This window comes from Trematomus bernacchii, unplaced genomic scaffold (assembly GCF_902827165.1).
Source record: "Trematomus bernacchii unplaced genomic scaffold, fTreBer1.1, whole genome shotgun sequence".
Lineage (NCBI taxonomy): Eukaryota > Metazoa > Chordata > Actinopteri > Perciformes > Nototheniidae > Trematomus > Trematomus bernacchii.
The window spans coordinates 25,991,528-26,001,385 of NW_022987739.1; the positions used below are offsets into that span (position 1 = coordinate 25,991,528).

The 9,858-nt window shown below is 42.2% G+C and overlaps 1 protein-coding gene across 1 annotated transcript; it reads left to right on the forward strand.

Annotated features, from left to right (window-relative positions):
- The first annotated feature begins 3,188 nt into the window (after nucleotides 1-3,188).
- On the forward strand, nucleotides 3,189-6,539 carry tent5c (terminal nucleotidyltransferase 5C). Its single transcript, XM_034147419.1, has 2 exons — nucleotides 3,189-3,325; nucleotides 4,583-6,539. The coding sequence occupies exon 2, from the start codon at nucleotides 4,605-4,607 to the stop codon at nucleotides 5,754-5,756; it is 1,152 nt and encodes a 383-aa protein (XP_034003310.1). The 5' UTR covers nucleotides 3,189-3,325; nucleotides 4,583-4,604; the 3' UTR covers nucleotides 5,757-6,539.
- The last annotated feature ends 3,319 nt before the right edge of the window (nucleotides 6,540-9,858 follow it).

The window sequence follows — 9,858 nt, forward strand, 5'->3', positions numbered from 1 at the left end:
CAGATTTAAAATTGGCCAAACATATTGACCCTGAGGATTTGGTGGTCAGACATTTGCTGTTTTCATCTTGTTCCTATACTTTATGGGATGATATGCAGCTTTCCTTTGTTTTAAATACGTGTAAACTGAGAATCTTCAATGTATGGACGACTGAAGATGTCATTGTAGGAAGTCTTTGTGATTTTTTCAGAAATGTAAAGAGTATTTCATGAGAAAAGTATTTATTGTTTGCCTCATAGTTCATTTTACCGCAAATCTAACTTTTCAGTTGGGAAAGGCCTGATCTCACAGCTGTGTTTGGAGAGATTGATCTTTAAAGAATACTGTCTCATCCTCCTGTATCACAAATATTACTGCCATAAAGTAAACCCTGTTCCTCTTGAGCTGAGACTTTCTGAATGAGAACATTTGCATGCATATTCAATAACCCTTCTTGTTTCTATATCAGTTTGTCACAATGACAGAATAAGCACTGCATGTTCCCTCTGTGCATTTCAGTTTTCAAGAAAGTATGACGCAGAGACACAACGACAGGGAATCCACCCCCCTGCTCTGTTGGTTTCCTATCAAATCTGTTGCTGACTCACTGACACAGATGTACTACCCACTCCCCCCCCCCCCCAACATCCACACACACACACACACACACACACACACACACACACACACACACACACACACACATTCGCAGTAGAGAAAGGGATAAATGTCTTTTGCGAGAATCTGCATCACGCATCACTTCCTTGTAACCCCCAACTCTCCCTTTCACTGACACATATTGATTGGTGTGTGTGTGTGGCTCTAAGCCTGGAGGAAACAGAATGTGTGTGTGGTGTGTGTGTGTGTGTGGTGTGTGTGTGTGTGTGTGTGTGTGTGTGTGGTGTGTGTGTGTGTGTGAGTGTGTGTGTGTGTGTGTGTGTGTGTGTGTGTGTGTGTGTGTGTGTGGTGTGTGTGTGTGTGTGTGTGTGAGTGTGTGTGTGTGTGTGTGTGGTGTGTGTTGTGTGTGTGTGTGTGTGTGTGTGTGTGAGTGTGTGTGTGTGTGTGTGTGTGTGTGTGTGTGTGTGTGTGTGTGTGTGTGTGTGTGTGTGTGTGTTTCCAGTCAAGCAGGAAACTAAATTCAACATTTGCAGCCAGTCACATAAGATCCTTATTTGTCCAATTCCTGCCAGAAGACAATAGTGGAAAAATATTTGCAATACACAGATTTGCAGCCAAATGTATATTGATATGACTTGTCCACTTGTCATGCGTTCCAGGGGGAGAAGGGGAGGGTCAGGATATCTAGAAATGGAGGTGGCAAATATACATATATATATTTATATATATAATATGTATATATAATATGTATATATATATATATATATATATATATACATACATATTTGCACACATATTTTTATATACTTTTGTTTTAGATTCGGGATTGTGGGAAACGGTATTCGATCTCTCTCTCTGTACATACAAACTGGAAGATTGACAATGAAGTTGACTTTGACTTTGACTTTGAAACTGGGTCACACACTTAAATAGGGGAGTACATTTGGATAAAAGTGCTTCATTTAAATGTTCATGTTTTATGATGTTCACTGCTGTGATTAATTACTTCGGTAAATCTGAACTCCTTAAAACACAAATAATAACAATGACTTACCTGAATTAAAACAGCGATTAATCAGCAACTTCAAGGTGACTAAAATATGTTTCATATAGCAGTACATTGCTTTACTAAAAAAATACCTCACAAAACTGCACTACAGAAAATCGGAACTTTCCCTTTAAGCCGTCATCATCAAGTTTCCTGTTTCAAAATAAAACCCCAAGCTCTTATTGTGGCGGGAGCATCCTGTGGTTTATACCTTTGTTTCATTTCCCAAAGAATCACCACACATGCTTGTGGTTTCCCTGCGTCATTCAGAATAATGTCTGGTGCAGGGAGGGAGAAACTATTTGTCCAGGTTATGTCACAGGGGGGATCTCCAATGCAGCTGTGATGTTTGTCAATGCTTGTTAAATGTGTGTGTGCAACAGAAACAGATCTACACAGGAATGTTTGTATGTGTTCCCTGGAAATTAGGTATAGAGATCTGAGGGAGGGTCCCACCTGCTGTGTTAGTGTGGCCTTCACCTAACATATGGGACTGAAATATTTTTAGTGATGTAAAAAGACTGGTCAGATTTCTTCTTCCTCAGCTTTTCAACAACAGCCGGTTGTTTCTTGACAAAACATACTATGTTATATAATATTGGGTATATGTGTTTATATTAATATATATGTATTTGTATGTGTATTTTTTTATTTTGGTTATTTTTTTCTATTTTAATTCATAAAAACGTTTGAATAAGCTTGTAGACTTGACAAAATATGAATTCAGGAAAATACATTTAAAATATATGTTTTATTTGTATTAGTTATAATAAACAATAGAACAAATTATTCATTAACATCAACCAAATTATTACAACTTAGACAGATATTAATTTGTATATATATATATGTGTGTGTGTGTGTGTGTGTGTGTGTGTGTGTGTGTGTGTGTGTGTGTGTGTGTGTGTGTGTGTGTGTGTGGTGTGTGTGTGTGTGTGTGTGTGTGTGTGTGTGTGTGTGTGTGTGTGTGTGTGAAAGGTACCACACATAATCAATACGTTTACAATAATTCAAGGCTTTATATTATACAGTATTTATCTTGGGTTAACTTATGTGTGTGGGAATGTTTTTCAAATCTTTAGTCATATAAAAATAATAACAGAGTAGAATGTAATATTATTTAAAGTTAAAATAAACCAGTGTAATTTTCAACAAAAACAGCTGATTTTCAAATGAAACGTCAGAGAACGCCGGCTGCATGGAGACGACCCTGGTTACTTGGCAACGCAAAAACCTCGTCGACCAATCAGATGCTTCGTTCGGCGCATTGCTACAATCAAACTCAACGATTTCACGCCTGTGTGACTTGCTGATGATGAAAGTTGGACTATTCTTTGGGTAAATATACAAACATGTGTGTTTTATGTTAAATGTAAAATATATAAGTTATAGCATATTACATATACTGTTTTAATAGTGAACTTTTAATTTGTAAAAGCCACGCTACATATAAATAGAGGGGACTGTGTTATGCCACGGCGGTGCATTTGTTTCAGTGGGTGGTGCTTCGGCTTTATAAAGCGGGCGTGTCTTACTGCAGATGGTTCAAATAGAGACTGTTCCGCAGAACCGCATGTGTTTGTCTCCCAGCAAGTGGATTATGAGGAGGTGTCTGCACGAAATCCAAGTTAACATCTTCTTTTTCTGACTGAGTGCTTTTCAGAGGACGCTTTTGAAAATGTATGTACTACTTTTACGGTTCATGTATGTGATTATGTCCAGAAAGAAGCCATGTTTTAACTCCACATAGGATAGACATGTGACATGACATTCGCTTTTTAAAAGTATAACCAGTCGTAGGCATTATTCGAAACGTGATGTTAGTTGGGATATTTTAACGTAATTCGTACTTTTTTTAGTTTTCTTCATTATTCCAATGCGTATGTTAAACGTGACTTTGCTAGATTCTCAGATTCGTCGCCATATGTTTTCATATTGAGTCAAACTTCACTCGTCCTACTTATCGTTATGGCAACAAGAGTTACCGTTAGTTTTAAACGCATTCATGGTTTAAAAAAGTTACTGTAGCCGACAGCCGTTAGCAACCATGGAAACGTTAGCGGTTTACGTACAACTGAAATGCTGCACTCGTCACGGCCCAATTGATAAATCAGCTGGAACAAATGATTATGATGTTTTTGACAACGTGTGACACGGTTACTGGTATATTGGACAGTGCTGTATTTTTAACACTTGAATAAGAGTTAAACCTGTAGTAACATTCACAAGCTACCCTGCAGTATACAAAGTGATTAAAACTAGCTCCTCGTTTCCCAGCTGTGATAAACGCATGAATGCATCCATAATTATAATCAAAACAGGTGATATTATTTTTTGAAAATCCTGGCTTTAGTTGTCTATTTACTTTAAATCTAGTTGGTGTGTTTGTCTCTCAGCAGTTCTGGAATAAAAGCCAGGCTCGCGGTGTTCTAGAAGCCTCACGCGCTCTGTCCTCCACTGTGTGTGTGAGCGACAGAGTGAGCGAGCAGGTTGTCTCGTGCTCACATTCAGCTGTGCTCGTGCTGAATGGGTCATGATGCTGCTACTGTTTAGTGACAACTTTCAACACTGAAGCCGGAAGTTATATTTTGATGTATTCCCTTATTGTTTAATGTATACAGCATTCTTTATATACATTTTTAATTGAAGTAGTTTGATCTATTCTAGCGTGCATTTATATTGTATGCATGTAGATGTATATATTTCTACTGTGGAATATGTATTTACGGTTTTTATTACTTGTATTTTTTTGTAATGTCTGCTGTATGTGTAACAACATGCTTCACTAAAATACATAAATGTATCGATTATATATTTAATACATTTCCCATGTTCAAAGAAAATGATTTTAGTATAGTGATAGTCTGTGTATTTTGCTTGGTTTATGTCCCGTTTAAAAATCACAACTAACATCTGTTTTCTCTCCTGCCTCCTCAGTTAATCTGAACTTTGTGAGAAGATGGATAACAAGGAGGAATCAAAGAGTTGTTCCGTCAGTGTGCTGACCTGGGACCAGGTGAGCCGGCTGAATGAAGTTCTGACGGAGGTTGTGCCCGTCCACGGAAGGGGGAACTTCCCCACCCTCGAGGTGCGGCTGAAGGACATCGTGGCCCGGGTGCGCTCTCGCCTGGAGCTCAGGGGCATCCGAGTGAAGGACGTCCGGCTCAACGGCTCCACGGCCAGCCACGTGCTGGTGCAGGATGTTGGCTGGAGCTACAAGGACCTGGACGTTATCTTCAGGGTGGACATGCCGCACGAGTCAGAGTACAGGCTCATTAAGGACGTGGTGCTGGGAACCCTGCTGGACTTTCTGCCTGAGGGTGTAAACAAGGAGAAAATCACACCCATGACTCTCAAAGAGGCTTACGTGCAGAAGCTGGTGAAAGTCAACACAGAGCAGGACCGCTGGAGTCTGATCTCCCTCTCCAACAACAACGGGCGCAATGTGGAGCTGAAGTTTGTGGACTCGATACGCCGGCAGTTTGAGTTCAGTGTGGACTCCTTTCAGATCGTGCTGGACTCCATGCTCTCCTACTACAAGCTGGCACAGACGCCCATGTCTCAGGCCTTCCACCCCACAGTGAGCGGGGAGAGTGTGTACGGGGACTTCAGCCTGGCGCTGGGCCACCTGCGGGACAAACTCATCGCCACCAAGCGGCCCGAGGAGATCCGCGGCGGCGGCCTGCTGAAATACTGCAATCTGCTGGTGAGGGACTTCCGTCCTGCCAGTGAAGAGGAGTTCAAGGCCCTGGAGCGCTACATGTGCTCCCGCTTCTTCATTGACTTCCCTGACATTGGTGAGCAGCAGCGCAAGGTGGAGGCCTACCTGCAGAGCCACTTTGTGGGAGAGGAGAAGAGCAAGTACGACTACCTCATGATCCTGCGGCGCGTCGTCAACGAGAGCACGGTGTGCCTCATGGGTCACGAGCGGAGGCAGACGCTGCACCTCATCTCGCTGATGGCCTTCAGAGTGCTGGCGGAGCAGAACGCTATCCCTGACGCGTCCTGCGTCACCTGCTACTATCAGCCGGCGCCCTACGTCCGAGACCACAACTTCAGCAACTACTATGTGGCTAACCAGAACATTCCAACATGGCTGCCATGTAACTGACATAAAGTGGACGGATGTAAAAGAGGGCCCGCTGCTTTGGAGACAAGAGAAGGACTTAAAAAAACAGAAAAAAATATATTGAGGCAATAAATACAAAGTTCCTCTCAAGGCACAATTATATTTAAGTGGACAGGTGTTTTGCTTTGTTTTTGGAATACTTTCTCATTCCTCATCTTCAGAGTTGTCTAGGTCATTGAATAGAAAGTGATATTTTTAAGTGTTTAGACTTTCTTTTTCTTTTTTCTTTCTCATGTTTGGTTGTTTATCAGAGTTGTGTTTTGTGCCTTAACCTCCAGATGTACGCCCCAATAATTTAAGTATTGGCTATGTTTTTGAAAAAGGGATGAAAATAATGTTATAGCCTAAAATTTATTTTTCTCCTGTGATTTAGTAAAAAAAAATAATAATACAAATGTGAAAGGCAGAAAAAAATGTAAAATATTTAAAAATAGTATTATTGGGGTAGGGGATATATAATAGGTGACGAGCCCCAAAAAAAAGCAGAGCACCAGTGTTATAAATATGTTTGATTCACTGGGGAGGGGAAAAAAGGTGTTACACTAATAACTTTGTTCACATCAGATATGAAGAGGGAAGCGAGCGGAGTCCATTTATTTTAATTCATTTAGACATGTAAATATCTCTTGCATACATTTGTAGTCTCCCTGATACGCCGACAGTGCCTGTGATTTGTAAACAGTGCAGGAGATGCAAAAAAAAATGTGTATATTTTTATTTTCCACTGTGAATTTCAGTGTAGGACAAGCTCCACTCCTCCCCCCCCCCCCCCCCCCCCCCCCTCCCTATCCACTTTACTCAGACCTGTACTTTGCAGTCGAGACGGGCTCCAAGTGGGACAGCTTGGGCCTCAGAAAGATGGCTCCTGTGTGTCTGAGGAGTTTATGTTCCTCTGTGTTTTTAAGTCTCTTCCAAAGCCTCACCAGTGACCTCCAGATGTCAGTCTTATGGCCATTGTGGGAAGCTCTCTGACGGGAGGCCGGCCTCGCTGCCTGGAGCGAGGCTGGCTGGGAGTCCCTTCCCTAAAAAGGAGCAGCACATGGCGTCCCTCACAACCATCGCAGGCTCGACCGCGAACCTGAAACGGGATCCTCCTCTGACGCAGCTCACTGACTGGCTTTCAAACTATAATTATCTTCTTTTTCTTTTTTCCCTGGGGGTGATATCTTCGGTGCCCTGCCACCTTACATGTGTGGGGAGCTGAGTCACTTCCTGTCCTCTCTTTACCACGCAGTGTTTGAACCCCTTTTGTGGTCATGGGAGCGCAGAGTGCAGCTGGTATGTCGAGAGAAATGCTCACGTCTGCCAGTGGGATTCCTCTCCCCTTTGGGAGTTTGAAGAATCCTGGAAGCTACTACCAGCCCCCCCCCCCTGAAAAATGTGACTGAGGTGCAGGTCCTCAAACTTATGAATTACTATTTCTAGCCAAGCTTATTATAGACAGTTAATTATGAGCTCTTGCGGTGCGGCTAGCAGATTAGCTTTAGCTGTATGAGCCTTAGCTGTAACTTTCACATGTCGTATCTCTTCACTTTCCTGATATTACAGCATCCAGGCTTGAGAGAGGGAAAGTTGTTCTTATGTAAGAGACAGCTGCTGCGTTTCCCAGAAGCTCCCCTCCTGCCTTTCTGCTGCTCGTTCCACAGATAACCAGCAGCGCCTCTTATCTGGCTGGCGCACGACTCCTGGCTGGTGAGAGGAATTGTTGAGTGGGCGGTCAGCTCGCCCCCCCCCCCTCCCCCGCTCAGGTCACAACCTGGGTCAGGGCACGCTCTGCTGCTGAACTTTGGTAGGTGACCTGCCATAGTCTTTTTAACAACAAGTCAGGGGCCACACATTGTCAGAGTTACAACCAGCAACTGCAGCGCTCAAGTGCCTTTTGAGTCTTTGGAGAGTGATTTAGCTTTTTACGGTTCTTTTGAAGGAGGGAAAGCATTGTTCTAAGCCTTATGAAATGTGGATGATCCACGACAACATCTTTGATTACAAGAGATTACATCCTATTCCAGTTGGGAAATTTAATTATGGGTTGAGTTTGTTGTTTCAGTCCCAAACCATTATCTTCCTTGAAAGCCATCTGTCTAGTCATTCCTGTCAGTGTTTCTCTGTCTTTCCTACCAGTGTGGGCCTTGTTGTCGCTGGCAGCCATGTTGACCTCAGTCGTGCCTGAATGCCTTTTTTTAAATCAAACTTTTTGATTTTCTAAACGGGCATTATATTTCTACACCCTGCCGATCAATTGTAGCTCCACCGGCCCTGATGCAACTTGTCTTGTGTTCCTATCCAAACCAGAGCAATACCTGAAGTGCACTGAGCCAGACTTTTGGCTCCAGTAGCTGGAGGTCCCCCAGCAGAGACCCTCACTGACAGAAGCACTTTATAGAGGCCTTGGTTTACTCCAACCCCAGCCACCGGAGAGGAATGTAAATAAGCTAATGTGGTGGATTTGCTGGAGGGAGTTGAGCTGGTTCTCAGGGACATATGATGTGTTTTTGAGGGCTTTGTTTTGTCCCTTTTTTATTTTGGAAGGGTGAATAGGTTTCATCTGCCTTACATATTGAGGCATCCCCTTCTAACACTTAATGTGTGTCTTCTTCTCTCTGTGATAATTGTACCAGCAGGTTCTTATTAGAGTAGATCATGCCTGAAAATGGAGGTAGCAGACTTTAGCGTGCAGCTTTGGCTTTTGTTCTAATCATCTCTCAGCGGGTCGTCGCCTCTTTGTTTAGTGCCAACAGCTGGATTCATCACCACACTCTTAACATAATCTGTGACTTGTCTCGAAGCCAAAAAACATTGATTTGGTGCTTTTAAAAAAAAACATCTTTGCATCACGTAATCTCAATCATTCCCCAGTTTGTTTATCCCCTCTGAGAGATGATGGATTAAAGCTTGGAGCCACATGCGGCAGGTTAAAGTCTGAGCGAGGAGTGGTCCCTTTTTTTTGGGGGGCTTTTTGTTGACATCGCTCACTATAATCAGTTTGAGCGATGTCAAAGAAAATGCAACGTGCGTTTTCTAGACAATCGATGGTGAACGCAGCCTGGAATGTAAATACTCGTGCGTTTTTCTGATGACTAAAAAATGTGTGCCTGTTTAATGAAAGCTTTACCTTCCCCCCCCCCTCCCCCCACTAGAGGAGAGAGGGGGTGCAGCAGCAGCTCACGTTGAATAATTTCCTTCATCAGGGTGGATGTGTGTGTGTGAACTTTTTGTCAAGTACGATGTGGAGAAAAAAGAGGGTGGATTATTTCCCCCTTTTTTTTGTAAGCACACACATTCTATTTTCTGCTGTAAACTACGTATGAATCCTCTGCTTCTCTCACCCCCCCCCCCCCCCGCCTGTGATTGTCCCACTTGTTTGGGCCTTTGTTTATTAGTACAGCGTGTATTTATTTACGACACCTGTAGATGTGTTTTGTGCGCTGGGGGGTGCAGAGAAAGCTGTGGATTGTATTTGTAGTGGGTTATGTGTGTCTAAAGTCTTACACCATAGGAATGTGATGGAGACTTTCTTACACTTCCTTTATGAAGTGTTGTGAATATTACTGCAGCAGATGTGTGTTTACGTTAATGCGTGGAGGTGTGTGCTTGTCTGCATGTGTGTATGAAGAAGTAGCTATAAAAGTTTAAAAAAAAAAGAAATTTGTGGCACTATATATTTTTTTTTGAAATAGTTAATGCAAAAGAGCTTTTGTCAGCTTCGTGATTGTGACGACGAGTTGATGGTTACAACCATTATACTATTTCATTTTTCAGGACTTTTACCTCACTTGAGTTTTTCCTTTTGAACGGAAATGTACATCAGGAAATGTGTTTGAAGAGGAAATGATGAATAAAAGAGTATTAAATGCAATTTCTGCTTCAGCTGTTTCTGTCCAAATCTCGCCTGTCAAGCTGCGTCTTAAAGATTTATCCTAAACCAGTATTTCAATGGATTTATGTTAAAAAATACTTAAGGGTAATACTGCATTTTCTGTTGAAACTTAAAACCCTAACATTTAAATTCCAGACATGTCAGAATAAAATATGTATAGAGTTTAAACTGTAAACTTATAAGGACAAAATCTTTCTTTTTTTGGGT

What these genes read in the sequence shown, in the direction of transcription:
- tent5c (XM_034147419.1), top strand. Translation starts at nt 4,605, where the DNA reads ATGGATAACAAGGAGGAATCAAAGAGTTGTTCCGTCAGTGTGCTGACC.